Source organism: Battus philenor, unplaced genomic scaffold (assembly GCF_028537555.1).
Source record: "Battus philenor isolate CCGP_79_NKW_IND1 unplaced genomic scaffold, ilBatPhil1.0.hap1 SCAF_23, whole genome shotgun sequence".
Taxonomy (NCBI): domain Eukaryota; kingdom Metazoa; phylum Arthropoda; class Insecta; order Lepidoptera; family Papilionidae; genus Battus; species Battus philenor.
In genome coordinates, this window is record NW_027181686.1 from 12,388,735 (window position 1) to 12,413,157 (window position 24,423).

The 24,423-nt window shown below is 35.6% G+C and overlaps 1 protein-coding gene across 1 annotated transcript; it reads right to left on the bottom strand.

Annotated features, from left to right (window-relative positions):
- Positions 1 to 355: 355 nt before the first annotated feature.
- On the bottom strand, positions 356 to 24,423 carry LOC137924407 (serine protease gd-like). The gene is made up of 11 exons (XM_068767805.1): positions 24,327 to 24,423; positions 22,379 to 22,605; positions 20,428 to 20,873; positions 18,304 to 18,420; positions 16,092 to 16,206; positions 9,400 to 9,507; positions 8,606 to 8,782; positions 7,588 to 7,755; positions 3,833 to 3,989; positions 2,385 to 2,417; positions 356 to 950 (listed from the first exon to the last, which is right to left on the bottom strand). The coding sequence occupies exons 1-11, from the start codon at positions 24,421 to 24,423 to the stop codon at positions 757 to 759; spliced, it is 1,839 nt and encodes a 612-aa protein (XP_068623906.1). The 3' UTR covers positions 356 to 756.

Consider the following 24,423-nt stretch of genomic DNA (forward strand, 5'->3'; position numbering starts at 1 on the left):
GGTTTACCAACGCCGCGTCAACTGGTGTATTATGGTTTATGTGACTGAATAAAATAAAAAGATATAATAGAGAGAAGTATTTTTATTTGATTCATATTTAAAAATTCCTTTATTTAAAACAATATGTCCATTAAGATTTTTTTATAATTATAGCACCGTACATTACGCATATGTTAAATTTGACGTTTTGTGAAAAATACATTATCTGTGCATTTGATTCTATACAGATATTTTAAGTCAAATGAGCATTTAAAAAAAACTAATAATTAACATAAGTACATGTTTATAACTTTATAGTAATATTAAAAAATACCGAATAATGGTCAAATATGCCCACATTTAAAAAAACATCTTAAAACAATCAGGGAGTATATTATACACTTCACTTATATATTAATAATATTAAATAGCAGTGAAAATATTAAAAAAAGGTATAATGGTGTATAATGAACGGTATCATAATTGACATATTGGATTTTATTAATAAAAATACATTGATTCGTAGTGATTAAAAAAAAACAAATTGACTGACAATCTGTATTTTTGTTTCAATAAATCGTATAGTTGACGGCTTAATCTCAGTAAGTTGCTAAAATATTGGCCAGTATATTCTTTATATGTTTAATTAAACTGACATCTGTAATGTCAAACTGACATCTGTCACTCTGACATTCAGTAAATGACACATGTGTTGCCAGTAGAACTGAACGTATTTCGATACATAAATATACAAATAGTGCTTATAATTAAATGGCTTCAGTAATTATTTATGTTCTGCCTAATCCATGGCAAGAATTTGGCTAAGTCAGTAAACACGACGTAGTGTGTCGGGTCGCATCTGTACTCGTTCTGCCTGGCGACGGACAGCGACACCAGGCCTCGTAGGTGCCATGAGTCGTTTAATTCGAAGACCATACCGCCTCCACTGTCTCCATTGCAGACTGAAGTACCTATGACATTTCAAATTATGTTACCATGATACGATGAACAAAAAATTTCAAATGCACGTGTAACTTGCAATTGTTCCAATCTATAGATAATAATAAAAAAATAATTCTAATAATAGTAGTAGTAATTGCCAAGTGGATTGGCAAGTTAAAATGGCACTTGACAGAACAGATATCTGCTCTGGCTTTAAGGTCCTCGAGTGGAGATCAACGACTGGCAATCGGCAGATCAGGACGCCAGCGCACATATGGCGGATGACCTTGTTAAAGTCTTTGGCAGACGCTGGATGTAGGATGCTTTTGGAAATATGAGGGAGGTCCCAGCTGTTAACGTCCTTCGGCTAAAATAATAATGATGACTGTTTAGTTCTTTTGGAATTGAAAATCTGATTAAAATAAATGCATTTCGGTCCACGCATTTATGTGTCAGATTTTTATTAAGTTACCGTGTGACCGAAACCGCTGTACCGCGCCTTAGAAACCTGTGGTGTGGTGTGATGGGTGGACGCTTATGCTCTTTTTTATCCTCAGCCGAGGATAAAAAAGAGCAAAAGCGTCGCCGCTGAGCGTTGATGTCGGACTGACAAAACAAAGCGGCCGATACTCACCCCGTCTCTTTGCGGTTAGGAGCGGTACAGCAGTTCCGGTTGCTACAAGTAAAATTATTTTCTTATCTTATTTCATTAATAATATTCATGTCAGCATTATAATATTAGCCAATTGATATTCATTTTAAGAGACATTCCTCCACCAGAGATCTTCAACATCCTGCATCCTTGACCATGTCGTTGGCCCACCTAGTGGAGCCATGCCGCGTCTACTGAATCGTGGTCACCACTCGATAACCCTTCGACTGCCACTTGTTAAATGGTACATGTTAAAAGGCTATATATATATATATATATATATATGTAAGTGATTTTTCTACGAACTACACTGTGCTAATTTTAAAAGTTTATATTTTATTTATATGCAATTTTAATTGTAAGTATTAATAAATAAATAATTGTAATTTTAAATACTCGTTTACATTATTAAACGAGTTATAGTACCCGGCTATATATATTGCACATCGACCTTTGGAAAGAGACAATCGGCTAATTTCGGCTTCGTAGAGCGTTATCTCTATCCCACACTACCTATTTGACGTTTTGTCTGTCGTTGCATTTCGTGCGACAGAGATAACGTTCTACGAAGCCGAAATTAGCCGAATATCTCTTTTCAAAGGTCGATGTGCAATATCAATCGCCGGGTATTGTACACAGTGCAGGTTAGTTTAAGTATTTATTTTTTTATTACTTTTAGTTGTTATAGAAATAAAATAAAATGTGTTTAGACAATTGTGTGTGATCATTTCTATGGTCACATAGTATTAAACTGTTAGGTAGGCAGTGTATTAATTTTGTTAGGTTTTCTTATTATTTCGTATAAACCTACTTTTCCTGGTTCCGGTTCTTTTGTCGATGACCCCTGTAATGAATTATTTATATATATCAAGTTAAAATATATTATATCCTTAGACATGTGTTCGTAAATGACATGTTATATACAGGATGATTAGAAATATATATATATATATATGAAAACTTAAATGCAGTTCATTTGCTATTCTGTTAATGTATACTATACTGCTTTATATAAAAATAAATGTTTTTAATTAATATAAAGTAAGAAAAGGAGTGATAAAATATTCAGATTAATTAATATTCTTTATTGTACACGCTAAGATATATTTAGTTTCATAATAAACAAAAAGCACCATGGTCGGTCTTATCACACGAGGCAATCTCTTACAGACAACCATAGTATGAAAACAGTAGAAGTAAAAATAATTGGTAGTTAACGTGTACAAAACATACATATATATATGTGTATAACATATATACTTATAATTAATAAGTTATAATACATATTAGAAATATAATACAAAAGTAAATAAAAACATCAAACTGATTTAGATCGCACTTGTCTCAGAAAGAATAAAGAAACAGAGAAATAAAAAGAAGTGAATTAACAGATAAATAATCATAGGTCTAGTAAATAGTTCTTAGCCGTTTTTTTTAAAAACAGGTTGTGATTTAGTAGGTCTTTTATTCAACGCTAAATCATTCCACAATATAAGTATTATGAATAATACAAAAACTATATAATCTGTGATAAAATAAAAGATAAGACAAAGTAAAAATGTGATAAACAAAAGATGTGATATTAATGAACGATCGTGTTGCACCTTGTAACCCACGGCCCCACGTTCGGAGGACTTCGGTACAATTTCGAAAGCAGGTGAAGTAAAAAAATAAGTGAGGACACCGTCGCTGCATTAATACAAGAAAAACCTGACAGACCAGTGTTCCTTGATTATTGTTAAATCAAATAGCAAAACATGTTATAAATGTAAACAAAACTAATAGAGTTCGTAGCTAAAAACAATTACAAATAATTATTAAATAAAACAAAAACTATGGAATCTTTGATAAAATGTAAAATAAAGGACAAAGTAAAAATAATGTGATAACCAAAAGCTGTGATAATAAAGAACGAGGCGAAAGAAGTGAGGCGATGAATGAACGGCAGAAAGTAAGTAAAAGATAGAAATTGTAGAATGTAAGTAGAAGAAAGATAGATGATGTGAAGCATGACAGAAGAGCATGAAAATAAAAAAGAAAAAAAGTGAATCATTAAAAGATAAAAACGTCCCCGTCCCATAAATAAAATAGAGGGACGAAAGGCACCCAATAGCGTGGGCCATAAAGATTGTATTTTGGTAATCAAACCCGCTATTTTTCCTTCTACCTCTTCCCTCTTCCTCTTCTACTCAATTCACTCTATTCTCTACTTTTCTATATACATTGTATGTGGTAAATAAGGACTTCCGTTGAACGTACCGTCTCTATAGCCCGCGCAATAGGTATACTGGGAGGTGAATTTCGCGAAGAACTCGCTGTAGGAACGGATACATGTCTCCTGGTCCACGACCGGCATCTCCACTAGCGTCAGTTCTTCTGTCGCCACGCCTGTCGCATCAAAACCCCAACCGACCACCTGGAAATACACAAGAATTAACACACACATACACACTTACATATATATATATATATATATATATATATATATATATATAAATATATATAGATATGTAAAGATCTGAAACTCTCTCGTTAAAAAGACCGTAATGTTTGAAGAGGAAGATTGTAACGTTGCAAGTTAACGTCCCATAAATCTTAGTTAAAATTTTATCCAAAAAAATATAAACACGAGAAACATCTCATAAATCGCAATACAGCAAAAAAATTGTTCAACCCTTAGCGGTAATGGTACATCTCAAGTGGCGCAGGGTCATGGAAGCGTGCTATTGGTTTAGCGGATCTTTGTTTTCATAACAAAAATTCCAATGCGCCCGCGCACCAGCGACAGCAGTTTACAGATTGCCGGGCAGAAGAATCCTGGCCTCGGTCGCGTTCACTAGCTAGGTGTCGTCTCACGGCACAAGATCTTTGACAAACGTGTGCTGCTGTTGATGATATATGGATCTGAGACGTGGTCACTCATGATGGCCCTCAAAAGGTTCAAGGTCATCCAGGGCAATGGAGAGTGCTGTGCTTGGAGTTTTGCTGAACAAAAATGACATCGGCAGAAGAACCAAGATCACAGACGTGGCTTGTCTGAAGTTGCAGCGGAGCACATCGCTTGTGATTGCCGTTGTGATTAAAATGTTCTTTCTTCTTCATTCTTTCTACAGTTTTCCCAGTCTTTCACATCCATTCTGTTATCCTTACATCCATTCCCAGCCACTAAATGCTAGTTCTAGTTTACATTTATATTTTACTAGCTGATCCCGCAAACGTTGTTTTGCAAAAAAAATTAAAGTTTTTAATTAAAAAATGTAAGATAAGGGTTGATCGTAGAGGGGTGAAAATTTAGGTTTGTATGTATTTTTGTATGCTGTATCATAATAAAATAAAAACCAAAAAAATTGTCTAAAAAATTAAAAATCAAATTTAGGGGTGGACCACCCTTATCACTTAGGGGTATGGAAAATAGATAGTAGCCGATTCTCAGACATACTGAATACGCATGTAAAATTTGTTAAAAATCGGTCAAGCCGTTTCGGAGGAGTTCAAGTTCGAACACCGTGACACGAGAATTTTATATAACAGGTTGTCAAATATCTTCCTTCCGCTTTTTTGCTCTTTATTCAATGCTTTATTAAAAGTGTTACAGTGATCGGATTTAGTTCAAATATGCGCCGTTTTGTTCGATAATCTGTTTCCATCTAGACGGCAACTTCATAATACCTCCCTCGTAGAAGCCCCCCTCCTTATTTGCGAAGAACTCGGACAGCCACTTTTCACAAACCTCTTTTGAGTTCAGCTTTACACCACCAAGGGCGTTCGCCATGGACAGGAACAGGTGGTAATCACTTGGCGCTATGTCCGGGCTTTATGGTGGATGTGATAAAACCTCCCATCCGAGCTCCCGTAGCTTCTGACGAGTCATCAACGAAGTGTGTGGTCTGGCGTTGTCCTGGTGGAACACTACACCCTTCCTGTTGGCCAATTCTGGACGCTTCTGGTCGATAGCCTGCTTCAAGCGGTCCAGTTGTTTGCAGTAGATGGTAGAATTAAGCGTCTGGCTATATGGGAGCAGCTCATAGTGGATGATTCCCTTCCAATCCCACCAAACACACAGCAAAACCTTCCTGGCCGTCAATCCCGGCTTGGCCACTGTTTGGGACGATTCACCGGCCTTCGACCACGACCGTTTTCGCTTGATATTGTCGTATGTTATCCATTTTTCGTCGCCAGTCACCATCCGCTTCAAGAATGGGTCGAGTTCGTTCCGTTTCAGCAGCATATCGCAGGCGTTGATTCGGTCCAGAAGGTTTTTTTGCGTCAAATCATGCGGCACCCAAACATCAAGCTTTTTTTTGTATCCAGCCTTCTGCAGATGGTTTAAAATGGTTTGGTGACTAACTCCCATCTCCTGGGCGATGTCACGAGATGCCACATGCCGGTCTAACTCGATGTAGTCCATGATTTGATTGGTATTTGTCGTCACAGGTCTTTCGCCGGCTGGCTTATCCATGGTGTCGTTTTCGCCGGCTCTGAATCGTCGAAACCATTCCTCCGCGGTTCGAAGTGATAGCGTACCATCCCCCAAAACACCATTAATCTCACGGAACGTTTCTCTAGCGGATTTGCCTTTAACGAAGGAAAACTTTAAAATAGCGCGAATTTCGGCGTTAGTGAACTCCATGTTTACACGTCTATAACTGTTGAACGCAATATCCAAACTAATCATGCATAGCATCGTTTTGTAGGTTATGTCAAGACCTTTCAAATTATGTATGGTATTGCCAGATACGAGCTCTGTAGCGCTTTGTACATAGCCGCGAAATTCAAAAGACAAAAAGGCGGAAGGGAGATATTTGACAACCTAATATTAGATTTATTATTTATTACAATTTCGCATCATATATATTACCCATTTTTATTTTACAAATTAATTGATTCTTTTACTATTTTCATAAATATTTTACGTATTATATGTAAGTCTTATTTAGTGTTTATCTTTAATACGTATTAATGTCTGAATTATAAAGTGTGTAAATGAGAATATTGAACAGTGGAGGGTAGACGAGTTGAAAGACTAATATTTTTACTTTATTCGCCGAACCCTGGGAGCGACCACTTTAACCGACCGCAAAATAAACTCGCAGTATCCGCTGTACCAATTAATTAAGCTCCTAATTGATTGCAGGCCATTTTCCCGCCAATATTTTTACAAATGGCCGACTTGTTTTTCTTGTTCGAATATTTCTTCTTTCACTATGTTCATTTCACTTTGGTTTTGGGAAGGTTTTTTTTTAATTTCCATTCTCTTTAAGATATACGTTTGTGATTGCGTTTTAAATTAATCCATGGAATATTATTCAGGTAAAAAAGATTCAACAGATTAAATAGTAAAGTGGGTGTGTGATCTCTTCAGTTGTACGAATGACGTGTCCAACTACTTTAAGAATCTCGGTTCTTGTACGGATATACTCCCTTTGATTTGAACTCACAAACATACACACACACACATATATAAATATATATTAAAGCGTAAAAGTTAAACTGGTATCGCGTCCACATTCGAATTGCCACCCTGTGGGACGTGGGACCCACGCTGGGAAACACTGATCTAGATAAACTTATATTAATGAAACGATTAGTTTTGAATCAACTTAAAATTTACTTACGTCCCCCAATATAACATATATATTTTTTTATATTAAAGCGAAAGGGTTAAACTCGTGTCTAGTCCACTTTCGAATTGCCAACCTGTCGGGCGTAGGCCCAACGTTGGGAAACACTGATCTAGATGAACCTATGCTAGTGGAATGATTAAAGCTTAGAACCGACTTTATATTTACGTAGGGTTAAGCCTTAGAGGCACATTTCTCATTTGGACACTAGATCTTGCATCCCAGGCCTGCACGATCAAAATACATTTGATACATCCAATAACGTCGTCGGAATATATCAGACCGTCTAGTCATTGACTATTTCCTGTTAGATTGCATTCAACTAAAGTACTTTTTCATAAAAAAACTCCCTCCCTGTGGGGGTAAGAAACACTGAACTGGAGAGTGACTTACCGAACCCTTCTTATCGATGACGTTGCTGAGTTCGACCTGGTCGTCAGGCCAGAGACAAATGGGCCTCACGTACTCCGTATACTGCACCGGTTCAACCAGCGTCAGTATGGCGGCGTCATGGCTGTAGGATGATGCATTGTACTGCGGATGCACGGTGATTTGATCCACCTGGAACAATCACAAAATTAAACTGTTAATGTGATGTATTTAACCAGGGTTCCAAGAACCGATGTTTTCGGATTTCATATGACCTTATATTACCCTTGTGCTGTCTCGCTCGCACAGTACCTACACGCAGACCTGTGCGCGTTCAATCACCCACTAGTTGTACTATCAAAAAGAACCAAATCGTCTAGCAATATTGAATACAGTTTCTCATATACGTTCGACGAACTTTTGCTTATCTCTTACAACCTTTTGATAATTTTTTTATGATAACTTTTTTATAACCCGTAACGTATTCGCGTCGATCGATGGCGCTAGTTTTTTCCTGCTTCTTCTCTACAACTATAACAATTTGTGAAGAAGAGTACAGTCAAAAATAAAATAGATATTAAATTGACATTCAATAAGAGTTCTATTAATTGTTCCAATGTTGAATAAAATTTTATCTTTGATCTATAAATCTTTAATTACACAAAGTAAAAAAAGGCGAAATTATATATAATTATAAAATATAAATGTACATATATATATATATATATATATATATATATGTATAATTCTTTTATTAACTTTTTTTTTAAATTACATCGAGATATATATGTATCTGGCCACTTTCTCTTAAGCACTATGAATCTGGCAAGAGGTACCATGGAATGGTCGCACTAAAAGTAATTTTTAAAACTGGACATTTTCAAGGCATCGTCAAAAATCAATTAAGTGACTTAGTAAAAACTTACATGCAAAAACGTGACCAAAAAAATTGTAAATATTGAATGTAATTGTAAAAACAAACGGACGCTAATATCTGTGAAATATAGATCCTAATATTATATAAATGATTTTAGTTACTCACAAATCGTATTTGAACTCCTCGTACGGATGTCCTGAGGTTGTGTTTCCCCAGGTAGACGGTGAGCGTGTCCTTGTTGACGACTCTGTTGGACTCGCGTCTCGTGACGCAGTGCGCTGCCGTGATGATGTGAAGATGGGTCAGTAGAGTTCCACCACAGATGTACTTGCTGTCCACCGTCTGTGAAAGGAAGTAGACGTGATATAATTGCCAGGTTTTTTATAGGATACACTTTGAATAGTGCTCGAAGGCTCTTTTCAAACTGATTGAGCCATCTCCATTCCTTTATCGAACTACTAGACGCAGGCAAAAGTTTCATCCATACGTTGTTGATATTCCCAAAAGTCGACTATGTCCACTATGTGACGTTTTGTCATTTGTGCGACAGAGATAACGCTCTTCGAACCCGAAATTAGTCGATTGTCTCTTTCCAAAGGTCGATGTGCAATATTTATCGCCGGGTATTGTATGAATCATATATGTCATATAATTATATTGAATTAAAGCTTATATTCAATATTATTGTATAATTTGTAATTAATAATTGAATCTTTATTTAGACTTGTATTTTTTAACCTTTTGTATGTCATTCTCCATCTTCGCATATCTAAAATTTTTATGCCCCTATATAACATATATAATTTTTATTTTAAAGCGAAAGGGTTAAACTCGTGTCGAGTTCACTTTCGAATTGCCTCCCTGTTGGGCGTGGGCCCACGTTGGTAAACACTGATAGGAACTGTTATATATCAACTAACGTATTTAAAATAAAGGTCAATGGATATATTTATTTTTACCTGAGCTTGATAAAGAGCTATCTGCCAAGGCCACTGTCCCTCCAGCGTGGGCTTCCCGTTGACCACGAGTGGGTTAGGTTTATTCATCACCACTTTCCCACATTGCCTCTGAAAAGAACTTTGGTTTAGTTTACAGTATTGCAACATAACCTATTACCTTACCTATAGATTGCGAAAAATAAACAATTCATATGAATTTTTTTTTCCCCCTCTGTTTATTGTCTGTGGTGTACAAAAATGTGTTAATAAATAAATAAAATAAAAAATTTATTAAATAATTGTAATGTATAGGTGAGAAATTAAACAGGGTTATTAAAATTAGGTGTAAAAGTTTTTTGCTGATAAATGATCTATAAATTTATACATTTAATGATTTTAAACGTGCATCCAATCAAACTGTATATATTGATCATATTTGCATGTTTTTTTCTGGACGAAACTTTTCTTTAAGGCAGTCAAAAACTTTATAGAAGGCTTTCGTCTTATCTATATGTATGCATGTGTTTATATGTGAAAGGTAGATAACTTATTCAATAAGTAAAACATTCTGCGCAACAATACCACGCTGTCGTTCAATTCTCGGAATCCAAACCGGATTTAATAATGAATTTCGTCGCGGGGCATTCCCGCGTTTGGGATTTCGTATCAGTTTTTTTTTTTATTACATTCATACGTGTTTTACCGGAAATTAAATGCGTGTTTTTGATCATTACATTATAATGTTTTGTTTGTTCGCAAAAACACCGAAACTTATTTAATAAACAGTGATACACACAGTGTTACACGTGATAATAATATGCTATTATTTATCGTACAAGGTTTACGTATGTACAATAAAATTCCACAATTTCAGATCTGCTATCGGAGAGATTGAAAAACAAAATTTAAAAAAAGTATATTATATATACAAGAATACTATACTGATGTTAATGCGTGGAATTAAATGTTGATGCACACTTAGAAAGTTAATTATTGTCGCGCATCTAACAAACTATATTTGTAAAGAACAACTGTTGAGTTTCTCGGCTCTTAACAGAACTGTTTTTCGGGCCGGCGGTAGCTTCCTGTAGATACAATACCGACATTTTATGTTGATTGATTCGAAAGTTCTTGTAACAGCCTATTCGAAAGAATATTTTAATTTGATTATTATTGATTATAATAATAATAATAATAAACAAGCTTTAATCATTCCATACAAATGACTTAAATATTATTAATTTAAAATAATACTTTTGATAATTTTGTATGAACCCCCACAGGGTAAAACCCCCTCCAAAGTTTACCATTTTCCTCTATCTTTGTCAACTTGGAGCCACCCTTGACCTGCCGTAGCCACGATCTCGTCAGCCCATCTGGCATTAGATCTGTCGCTCGCTCTGGTACCTCGTGGTCCTGTCCATTTTACAACCCTTTGTGTCCACCTGTTATCAGCGGACCTGGCCACGTGACTTGCAATTCCACTTTATATATAGGGAATAGGTAAATGCATCTGTTATACACGTTTTTGCCTGTGTTCCTTATTTTGTCTTTTAATTTGATATCCAAGGAGCTTCTCTCCATTTATCTTTGAGTCTCAGAATCTATCAATTTGATTATTATTAATCGATAATATTATGTGATAAATGACTTTAACAATATTTTAGATATTTTTAGAGTTTTTTATTTGTAAATTTCGAAATATATCTTTATATTGCAAGGATAACCAAGTTATTTTTATTTGCAATTTGTTATTATCACATTCTGTAGACTATTTTATTATGTTGATCAGTGGTAGTCTAATAGTAGAGGACTTATATGCGATCGTAGGTCGCCAGTTCGATTATTGTGCGTTAATTATATAGGATCGCTACAGCTCAACAATATTTAATGGAATCAGGCGTTATGTTGCGGAAGTGCACCCTAAGTAAGAAAAGGACCAATATTTAGCCACTTCCGCACATGCAGTGGTAGTCGTGCAACAAAGTGCACCGCCCGCCAGCCCGCTGATAAATGCGCATTTATTCTAGAGGATGGACAGCAGCATCCTCTGCGTATAATACATTACGAATATAGTATATCCCTCCATAGATATCTTTGGGGGAGGCCTATACCTTGCAGTGGGGGGTTTATGTGCTGAATAGACGAAGTACGATGACTGCAGACTGAATTACCAGAAGTGATTGGTCTGTCGCATTTTAATAGAGTTTTAAAGTGATCACTTTATACAGGTGATTGGAAATAGGCGGTGCACTTTGTTGCACGACTACCACTGCATGTGCGGAAGTGGCTAAATATTGGTCCTTTTCTTACTTAGGATGGACTTCCGCAAGGTAGCGCCTGATTCCATTAAATACATTTAATAGAGCAACTATTGAGTTTCTGGCCGGTTCTGCAGATCAGCGATGTTAGCCGGTGGTAGCTAATTGCTTATAATGTTAAAATAATCTACTGCTATGTACAAAAACTGTTATTTTATTTCGAACAGAGAATCCCTTCTTATTCCTGAACGACTATATCTTTGTCAAAAATAAAATACTGTTTTTTTTTTATAAAGAAAACATCTTTTATTATTTCAAATAGTAGTGTTTTGTGTTTTATATTTTTTATCAAGAAATATATTTTACAAGGCTAAGGTCACATTGACTGAACAATAAATATGTCGAGACGAAATTATTGAAATAATAATTTGTTTAATAATCGTGTTTTAAACTGGTTCGTATAATAAAATGAAAAACTTTTATATACTCTTATACAGTATGATTCATAAGTGTAAAATTTTTGAAGGTGAGAATGTCATTTATATAGGGCCAATTAATATGTGGTATATTTGAGACGAAAATAATTAGTTTCATATATAATAAATAATGTAATAATAAATTCGGATTACTACATATTATAATTAACTATTATGGCTTATTATTATTATTAGAAGTTATTAGCTTGTTGCATACGAGTAGAAAAAAATAATGTAACGTATTTCAGATCACTTTATATATGGTGATTGAAAATACGTGCATAAAAGTATTGTTAATATATGAACGTTAATCATGTACTTTTAAAATAAAAGTAAGAAAAGGACCAATATTTAGCCATTATTTAGTTTCTGTGTTTGGCACTAATCGGTATAACATAACTCCTGAAGATGCCCCGTGGAGGGATGAAACACGTGTTGAGTAATTTGGCGGTGGCGGTTGTGTAATTCGCATTGTTTGCCGCATACGCATTTATTAGCGGGCTGGCGGGCGGTGCACTTTGTTGCACGACTACCACTGCATGTGCGGAAGCGGCTAAATATTGGGCCTTTTCTTACTTAGGATGGACTTCCGCGAGGTAACGTCTGATTCCATTAAATACTTCTAAAACCAATCTTCCTGTATGTTTAAATAAAGCAATTCTTTTGCCTTCATCACGAGATGTTTAAATGATTACATCAGATAAACACACCGAGTATAGTTAATAGGAATAATACACATAACAGAAAAAGAATGTATCTGTACAGTGCAAATGACAGTTGAATGTAAAGGCATCCTTACCACACTGTTACTAATCCGAGACTAAGGATCGACAAGCGTATGACGTTCACAAGGTGGACAAACAACCTGGTGACGAAGTCCAGTGGATTTACAACTTGAAGTGACAGTTGAAGTAGCAGTGAGGTATAGGTTATGTTCAACCACAAGGTGGACAGGCTATTTCAAGGTCGTTGAAAGTTGAGGAATGCAGTCCACTTCCAACCATTCCTTTTGAAAAATGTGGAGCCTTTTCTCCAGCTGTGGACTTCTTATTGATACGGAAACACGGCATAGTGTACATTGTAGATACAAGAAACGCGTGAAAATGAAATATATTAATATTATTAACATAAAATTTAATTTCAATTAGTGCATCCAATTAATATATTCAGATAATTAATGCGAATGTAGATGAAGTAGTTGTGTTAGAGTAAATATTATTATAATTAATTAATGTTATATATTATATGTTGTAAATGTTCGACGGTGTAATAGATTTAATAACATATGTTAAATATTGTTTACGTGACATATATAAGTAGATATAAACAACCTTTAGTGGTCAATGGTTACAGAAAGGGCTTACAATACCGATTTTTGTCAGTTATTAAAAACCGGTATTTATGTAAAAATACCGGTATTTTGGTATTACACTATACATACAAAACGCAAGTCATTAATATTATTGCATAAATACTTTCAATTTAATTATATTTTTTGCTTCTTAAATTATATAATGCCATAACATAGCCATAACAAAGCCGTAACATATAATTGAATATGTACTTTTTTTTACTTGCACATATTTTTGTATCTATCTACTCCTACTATATATGTAATAAAATAAGTAATATCTACTCGTTTCAAAATAAAGTTTATTGGATTTCATATATTATTTGTTAACAACGGGTAAGTAAAGATATAACTACTACTTTTTTATTATGTAACAAAAGGTCCCGCACGTGCAGTGGTAGTCGTGCAACAAAGTGCACCGTCCGCCAGCCCGCTGATAAATGCGCATGCGGCAAACAATGCTAATCACACAACCGCCACCGTCAAATCACTCAACACGTGTTTCACCGCTGCACGGGGCAACTTCAGGAGTTATGTTACACTGATTAGTGCCAAACACAGAGTCACGGAAGTGGCTAAATATTGGTCCTCTTCTTACTTAGGATGGTTTTCCGCAAGGTAACGCCTGATTCCATTAAATGTTTTTTTTATTAATAATATCGGTTTTAATTCTGGTATACCGATATTTCAAATATCAAAAACCGGCATTTAGATTTTAGTTCGGTATTGTAAGCCATAGTTACAGACCCGAAAAGACACCGAATGCCGAGTAAGAATACAGATTGAGGAGGCGATAAGTGCCTCCATAAGTTTCTGCAGGAGGGTCATAGAAAATGTCATAGAAAGAAATAAAACTTAGGTTAAAACGGTCGCCCAATAGTAAATAACAAACATAAATAATAATGTAAATGTGAATAAACATTAAAATAAGGACACAAAACATAATATAAATAAAATACTTAATGAAAGAAAAACCGAAGATGAAACTGTAGAAATGTATATATAAGTAATCTAAGTAAATATATAATATATGTGTACATAAAATAAACCTAGACTTTAGTGTCTGAGAATAGGATGGAAGGTGACGAATAAAAGGAATAAGAATAAATGAAAAATGTAATAGAACAAATGGTAAAGAGCGAAAGAAGAGAAAAGAAAGTAAAATAAAAAGAGAACTGAAAAAATTATTGCCCCAACAAAATAGGGGGTAGAACGAGATGTTAAATACTATAGGTAACAAGTTCAAAGCCTTTATATTCATGGGCTTTATAAAAAGGCTTAGTGTCAACCAGAGACCAAATCAGAGATGGAGAGGCCTGTGTTCAGATTCGTTGCTACATTGAATCGTTTTATAATCCACACATAAGTGTGGTATGATCTGTTGGATTTCTTATTTATCGAGAATTATCAATCAGATCTCTTCAGGATCAGTGAGAACAGGTACCTTCTGAGTCTTCGTTCATCTTCAGTCACATTTCACATTTCATCAGACGAGTTTTTGGTGAAACTAGTAAAAGATTCGTTGAAGAACCGACGTAATTGACGTCTTGAAACTGACGGACGTTGGTGTCGAAAAGTTTTTCGTGTGATCAGAATCAGGTAGACGCGTTAACAGGGGGGGGGGGGTTAGGCCTAGGGAGCGCCGGGGTTTCATTGCACACGGGCGCTACACGAGCTAGAGCCGCTCAGGATTCTTCACATGATCTATCTTTCTTTTAATTACTTATCAGGTAGACGCGTTAACAAGTCCCCGTGAGGTAGACTGACTGTCAAGGTTGTAAGAAGTCGCTGGAAGTAATATTTGGGGTTAATCCATGCCTTTCAGAGGGCGTCTATAGAGTGATATGGTGGTCAAGATGTGATTAAAAGAAGTATGCTATTGTGTAGTCTTCTCTGCCAATATAAGCCTAATGCCATAGAAACCCTCTGAAGATTTGTATGGGGGAGATATACTACCACGTTTGGCTGATGGGTTGATGATCGATCTATGATAGTACCGGTAAAAATTGTCAATTTATATATATATATATATATATATATATATATATCCTTCTTTTACTTACTTTCTACCGTTGATTCATCGCTTCCTCCGCCTCGTTCATTAATATCACATGTTTTGTTTATCACATTATTTCCTTTATCTTATATTCTATTTTGTAAATAAAGCTATATTATAGCATAACTCACTTCAAAAACATCGTTTAATGCCACCAGCCAGTGAGGTTATATAAATTCTTCATGCTTCGCTAACCAAGCATCAACGCATTATAAACGTCGTTATAATTTTAATGCCACTCAATAATTATTTAATTAATCTGGTAATTGTTATATAAGTACACACACACACATATATATATATATATATATATATATATATATATATATAATATCTATTTCATCTTCTTATACCTTCAAACGTTCACTGCGAGGCATGGATCTTCCACAAATGTTGCCACAATGACAGATCTTTGTGGCATATATTTCTTTATATTACACGTATTATTATGTAATTGTATATGTTTTAAATAAATAAACTGTTTTTTTACCGCATCCAACTCGAAACTGTTAATACCGTAAAGAGATGAAGTAACATTTCGTCACAAAAAAAGATAATGTAGTACGTACTCTTTTTGGAGGCTGGCTGTGATTATTGCGGTGATCATTTGAGTCGCTGTTGGAGTTACTTGGAACAACGATGGTCTGGAGACCACCTCCGAAGTATTCGTTCCGGTCCGGCTTTCTGGAAACAGGACTTATTATTTATCATTTATCCATATAATTGATGTAAGTGATCTCAATTTGATAGAAACTACAATCAGGTTGAGCTACCATTATGGCAACCTTCAAATTTAAATTACGAGAGTTACTACAGCAACCTGATTTATAAAAGCCTTCACATAGTCGTAGAGCAGTTGAATACGATATTCACTTAAAAATCCTTCACATTGTATTAGAATATTTATACAGGTTTTTGTTTAACAAGCGTATTAAATCAGGGCTGAACAACACGCGGCCCGCAAGCCACCGGTACAATAAAAATGTTAATTCGACCCGCCAAGCGTTTATTAAATATATTTCGTTTTATCTACTTCCTCACGTCAATGTATTTTTAAAATTAAATCGATGAAATTTTTTATACAAAACTTATGTTAGCCCTGAGAAATATTTCTAGTGACTAAATTTTCAAATCAAAAAAATATTTTCAACAATGAAATTAATCAAAAATGACCACTGATCATATTAAAAATGATCATTTAAGTTAGACTGTTGGTTAAAATGTTGCACACCTCTGTTTTACAATGTAATTTAGTGACATACTATTATGAATTGTAAAAACGCACACATTTGACCAGTAAAAACCTATTATCAACGAACCAGTTGATAAGAGAACTTATCACAGCCGTGGCCTGATCATCCATGGTAGCGTTAAAAGGAAACTATGTTACCACATCGAGGTGTAGAACTTCATTAAGGCTGTTTCTTCGAGTTAGTTCCTTTCACTTTAGATTTTAGTTGTTGAAAGCAGAAGTATGTCTGCTTCTGCCTACTGTATGCTTCTTAACTAGGTGAAGTAGCATTTAGAGAGGAGGGGGAAAAGGAGGGGGAAATGACTGTCATTTACCCCCTCCTTTTCGTGGAGTGGCTACTGCGATATTGTATTTGCGGGTGGAGCCATAGACAAGGTTTACCGCAGACTGAGAAGGTATTATATGTCTGAGTTTTCTCTTCGTTCTTGGCGCTCTTTCTCTTGGGAGGAGAGGAAGTCGTTCCACTTCCACGGGGCTGAGCTGTTGATGATGATTCTAAGAAATATCGTGGATTTAGAAAGTCTGATATAACCAGTTGTTACGAAGAAGCAATGGTATACGAAGGTATTTCTTCTGTTCAAAACAAAAGAGAAATACTATGTCCATCTATACTCCGATGCGGACAATTGGACGTAATAAAAAAGTAGAGTTCAAAAATCGAATTGAGAGAGAAGAGAGCTCTATAACATCTTTCAACTTAAACTAAAGATCCCATTGGTGTTCTAAACGAAGTAAGAAAAGGACCAACATCTAGCCACTTCCGCTATGTAGCAGTAGTCGTGCAACAAAGTGCACCGCCCGCCAGCCCGCTGATAAGTGCGCATGCGGCAAACAATGCGAATTACACAACTGCCACCGTTAAATCACTCAACACGTGTTTCACCCCTCCACGGGGCATCTTTAGGAGTTATGTTACACCGATTAGTGCCGAACACAAAGACTATTGGTCCTTTTCTTACTTAGGATAGACTTCCGCAAGGTAACGCCTGATTCCATTAAATGTTCTAAACGAACTCATTCGAGTTTTTTATGACAAAAGTTCAATCAGATAGAGTCTAGAATCTAGTTTAAGAGAACCCCTATATAGAATTTAATTAGATTCTAGGAATCCTTTAAATGATACGAAGATTTCAAATTGTCGTACGAGAAAAGCCCACAACTCCTTCCGAAGTTATAACAACATATAATCTTTTACCAGCCAGCTACCTCCATTATTATAGGTATTGAATAGAAGAAAAAAATATTTAATATGATTTGAAATATTGTGTCAATTCTTTTTTTTCGGCTTGTTGTCGCCACTTGAAAATATCGGCCCAAAAGACAAGTGGTTACAAAAGCGATGTGTCTCACTAGTCATAACTTGAATATAATATTTTATTTCATTTCCTTGATTTAGTAAAAAAAAATTGTCAAAAATTTACCCCATTTTTGTGTAAAAACATCGTATGATGGCAACATTTTAACTGTCAAAATAGCCACATAATTAAAAAAAATTCCTAGCCATGTTTATAAATGATGAGACCACTCACCTTACAGTATCGAAATCATCGAATTCGTTGATGTCGGTGGTGGTGGTAGCGTATGTTGTGGTGGTCAGACCGAAGCCAACTCCCTGTCTATTGCCAGACTGCGGCTGGCCATCACCGCTGGTAAGGAATGGTAGGTTAGACTACATGGAATTGTTAATAACTCGCGATTTCTCTACATGTACTAATAGAATGGTTATAAAAAGCAATAAAAGAAGAAAAGTCAATTTATTTCATGCATTTAAGTTTAACTTATAACTAAACTAAACGAAAAACATAAAAATATGTTTTAAATTTATAACGAAAAACAAAAACGTAATTTTTAAATAACCGCCATTTTGTAAAAAAAAAAAACATTTAACAGAATGATTGGTAAACGGTTCTATTTTCAAATTTATTAATTATTTTTGTTAATCTTTAAATGAGCCAATTATACATAAGACAAATCAGTGCCGCCAACATAAGAAGCTTATATATTCGCTGACATTTAAAATATGACATTTAAAACGATTGTCCTACATATAAGTGTTGCTTTAGTTACATCTGCCACTTCTTCAAGTGTTTCCGAAGTGGTAAAAGTGATATTAGCCAGCCAATAGCAACCGGCTAAGCCGAAGTTTGGTCCCTTGCCCTATCTAAGAGTTTAGCGGCCTCCCAACCTCGTAAAATATTAGTATATAGCGGCCTGGACCTAGGTCTCCTCTGGAAGCCTTCGACCTTCGTTATTTTCAAAGAGGTCCTACGCCAGGCGTATTCTGCGGCCTGCCACTACAAATCCAGGCAGCATTGAGAATCCATTCTTAAAAAAATATGGATATGGCGTAATATTTAAAGATTTCGATGAACTATATATATACGAGTATATGTATAGATGAGATCTCAAAGATGGAAAATATATCTTAACGACAACATGACCTAACCTTGTCAATTATATAGATCTCATAAAAATTTCCATTGCTGTTCTAGGAATTTTATTTCTGTTTTGATACCGTGAATAACTCTGTTTACACGTGTATAATATTTTATATCTGTGTATTGAGATTGATTCTTTTAGATAGCCTGTATCACATAATCGACGGTCCGTGATAAACCCCATGTTAATTATCTATGAATAAGAATGTAATATATATCCTGAAGATGTCTTTGACTAGTGTGTGTTAGAGGTGATAACTTTCGGATCTGAAACGTAGTCACTTATGTCAGATCTCATCTAACCCAGTGAACTAAAAATTGAAGTAAGAGTGAGAAGGAAACATAAAAGCAGAACAGATGTTCACTGCAACCATAAAGTTCAGGAGAGGAAACACTGAAGGGCAAACAGAACGAAAGATATCTACCTACAAGGTGGACAGATGACGCTGTTAAGGGTAAAGAAGTTGACTGTACTTTTCCCCCTATTGGTACAATCTTTGAAGAAGGTCTGTGGTTAAAATGATCATGATGAAGAAATATATCCAGATTAAGATACTTTAGGATCTTGCTATCTCAAACACGTTGAAGCTATTATTACTAATGAACAAACAACTTTAGTTTATGATCAACAAAAATTTAACAAAACTCGTTTTAAGCGTGGATAATCATAAATAATACAGAAAATAATTAAGTTTGTAAAAAATATAGCGTTTCTTCCTCAGTACGAAGCGCTTGTATATAAAAAGGCAATAGAACAATGTCAAGATGAACCTGTTTGATAAATATACTTTAGATGAAGTTACTTCGGAAGTTTTTTATTCGATACAGAGTGGAGGAATATACAAGGGAAAATTTTACATGATTTAACATGTACTTTTTTCATTCTAAATGTCTGACATTGAGGGGCAAGTGTTTTAATTATTTTTACATTTCAATTTGCTACTTAAAAACAAGTATTGTTTCACAAGTATTATCAATTTTCTCCCTAAAAACCTTCACAAAAGCCTTCACGAAAGTTTTAAATATCTGCGTATTCGAGCCGTTGCCCAGTTTTTCTCATGGCAACACATTTAGCGACTAATTCCTATATAGTCCTTGATTTAATTCGTAATAAAACTATTAAGGTAAAGAAGTAGTTTATAGAAGAATAGCTGCTAGAAGTTAATGAAGCTGATGATAAGCGAAAAACAGTAAAGGGGCTTCATAACCACTCACATGACGTAGGGGTTGACATTGACTTTGTCGATGGGTGGATTGGCTGTTGGTACGTAGACAGGCCCCGAACTGGATGGGGTCCCGTGAACTGGACGGGAGACTGGTGTGTCTTCTGGCCGGAGTGAGGGTCGGCTCTCAGACGGTCTGGCAGCAACTGGTCTGATAGTCTCCTCATCTTGCCTTGAAGGTTGACTGCGACTCGGCGTCTCTGGTCTGCTAGGCCTGGTGGAACTGTATGATGTTTCCAACACTGGCTGCCTAGTATTCGCGTTGCAGATCTCCCGTCCGTTCAGTCTTATCACTTGTAGACGAGGGATCGGAGACTTCAGGGGATTATATTGGACGAAGAACCGCACTGCCACCGCTGGACCTGGATGTATCTTCATCTTGGTGTTCTCTATTTTGAAGTCCACGTTATCTGATGTAGTTACATCTCCAACCCAGTTCTGTAAGAAATAAGAGTGAATATTTGTAATACACCAATACCCCGCTTTGCGTCGTTTCGTTTTGTTTTTTTTTTCGAATTTTCACTGTGCGTTGTTAGATTTTCAAGGTTGCATTGTTTTGGGTTTGAGTCTTTAATTTTCTTTTGAAAAATTTTTTTTTCTAAAATATGACAACACTTTTCTTTCTAATTGCGCTATGCCTTAAAAACTCGAGGATTCGCTTTTTAACTAAAAACAACGCAATTTAAATACAGTTATATTTTCACATTGTTTTGCTAATTTTAGAGTTCAGTTTCAATTACGTAGTTTATAGTAATGAAGTGTGTTGTGCTTTTTTTAAAAGAGAATAATAAATTTATAAATTTTTACGTGTTGTTTCTGGTAACAAAAAAGGTAAATATTTTTACAACTTATTTATTAGCAGAGTTATATTATTTTTGTTTTTTAAATGTTTACTTTTTTCAATTTTCTTTTTAAAAAGTAGTATTTTCGTAACCCTGGAACCTATCTTCGATCTTTACATGGTTTGATGTAGAAAATCTTAATTCACTTTGCGGCGTTTCAATTTGCGTCGTGTTTTTTTGGAGCGTAACCACGACGCAAAGTGAGGTATTGGTGTACTGTGATCAAAAAGTAAGGTGAATTTGTTTGTTATGTAAATTTTTCATTTATTCTTCCATCCATTTTGTCTATTTCAACCCCTTTAAAGTAATCTCTGTCCAAAAAACGCAATTCAAGATTTTGGATTCGGTTTTTATCTCCTCAATCGTGTCAAAACGGTTTCCCCGCATCGGCCTTTTGAGTTTGCTGAATAGACAGAAGTCGCATGGAGCCAAATCGTCGCGGAACGATATAATTCGAGTGTTTGATGTTTTTTTTTTCCTAAAAATTGATTGATGCGTCAAGCATTAGAGATACAAAACATCTTTCAAAATGCATTGGAATGAGTCAAATGATTTTCTAACTTTTGAGAAACACATTTGGAAATTATTTTAGACAGTTTTACCTACCCGGGTGTTTTAAATGACAATATCACTTTACTTTTTGATCACAGTTGACTAGATTCTGGTTATATCGACTGCATAGTGTCAAATTTTTTAAGATTTTTCTCTAGGACAATCAAATACCTTAAATATTTAATGGAATTAGGTGTTACCTTGCGGAAGTCAATCCTAAGTAAGAAAAGGATCAATATTTAGCCACTCCGCACATGCAGTGGTAGTCGTTCAACAAAGAGTACCGCCAGCCAGCCCGCTCATAAATGTGTATGCGGTAAACAATGCGAACTACACAACTGCCAACGTTAATTCACTCAACACGGGCATGTTGCACGACTACCACTGCATGCGTATAAGTGACTAAATATTAGTCCTTTTCTTAATCAAATACCTTTTATATCGCTCTGTTGTTTTGTGTGTGTGTTTACATGAGTATGTGCGAGTATGTATATGTGTGCGTTCGTGCGTGTGTGTGCGGGTTGGAAGATATATCCAAAAATCACTTACCCCAAGTATATCAGCCTTGCTGTCCAAGACAATGTTGAGCCAGAGCGAATGAAGAGTGCTGTCTGTGGAGAGGTTTACCACTCCGTACCATCGGCCGGGCTCCGTGCCTGACGGCTCGTACATGAACACATTGGGGCACGGCGATGGCGGCGTGCTCTGTTCAACACTTGGCCCAACCAGGCCGACTACTAGAAGGCACGCGATCGCTCCAATCTGGCGAATAGGCGGAAGTTAAGTAAAGGCTACATTTTTAAAACTTACATATAGAGAACTGTGTAGATATTATAACGCAAAACACTTTATTATATATTTGTACACACATACGCTGTATATAAAGGCTTAAAGTCAAAAAATACGCAGAAGAACAAGAGTCAACGACGCTCATAGAAGAATTTACAATGCACAAAACAAACACTTTACTCTTTATTTATACACACCAACCCCGTATATAAGGCTAAAAATCAAAAAATACGCAGAAGAACAAGAGTCAACGACGTAGATAGAAGAAGTACTTAGTTGGCGGTGCACGGTTACTTAGTTTCTTCTGCGTATATCCTCTTTTACTGTAGAAGTTTATTATCAATTTCTTCTCCTTCTTTTCACAGCAGGTCTGCAGGTGTTTTTGCTGCTCGCACCCAGAGTTTTCTCATCACTTTATTAATCAACTATGTCCTCGATCCACCTGTTGGAAGATGTTCCCACGTCTGGTCTACCAGCTTGTCGTTGCAACCTCTATCGGCATCACGAGCGACACCACTACCATTTCAGACAAACAATTTTTTGAGCTACATATACTCCTCGTTTCTAATTCGGTGTCGTAGCGAAATCATCGACTAACATTATCGTAAACATACGAGTAGATTATATATGACTAACTTGCAGGATTTTCTATATTTTTAAAATGAGATTAAATATAGGGCAGAGGTGTTTAGAAATATAAAATAATGAAACAACCTCTTCTTTCTGATAACAATGAAAAAAGTAAATAATAGTAAATGAACTTTGGTCGCAACGGAATTTTTTCATTTATTGTTTAGGTAGAGATGGTTTTCAAAAGGTAAAAGGTAAAGGCTTTATAATGCGGCTCAAGATCATCCAGAGAGTAATAGAGAGAGCAAAACTAGGTGTTTGGCACTGGTCGGACATCAACATCTCCTGAGGATACCCCGTGGAGGGGTGAAACACGTGTAGAGTAAATTAAAGTTGGTAGTTGTGTTTCGCATTGTTTACCGCTCGCGCATTTATCAGCGGGCGGTGCACTTCATTGCACAACTACTGCTGCATAGCGGAAGTAGCTATATATTAGTCCCTTTCTTAGTTAGGATGGACTTTCGCAAGGTAACGCCTAAAAACTGAACTGAAAACGGAGCTTTGATGTGAAATCGAATCTTAAATGAGAAATTTTTACATTGCACGAGGAATATTCATCTGCAGTGGTAATATACGACACAATCATTGGAGCAGGAAGGTAATAGAGTTGTGATCACGGACTGGTAGAGGCAGTGTGGTTAGGCCTCTTTTTTTATATGGTCCCCGCTACTGGGCCCCCCCCTTTCCCCTATCTCGTGTGGGACAGGGACTTTATATTTCTAGTAATTTATTCATATTTTTTATTATTATCATTCTTCTTTTTCATGTATCACATTATCTGTCGTACTGTTTCTTCCATTCTACAATTTTCCCAGTCTTTCTCTTTCATTCCATTAGCCATACATCCATCCCCAACCACTACATTCTAGGTTTCCTTACTATTTCATTTTGCAACATTACATTTATTGTTCAAACATTTAACACATATTTTCTATATAATTATCATATTATATAATACTGTTTATTGCAATATTTTTGATACCACTTTATTTATTTTATTTCTATATTTTAGTGTTTGCTTTACTTTTTTTATTCATATTCAAGTCTCTTTGAATCTATTACTGTGTTTTATTTTTACCTATAGCATTTATCACCAGCTTTCTGCAGTAGCTGAGGAAGCATTCTCTCTCCCCTTCGTCTTGCATGATATTCCTTTCCTCTAGCTTTTTGCCCAT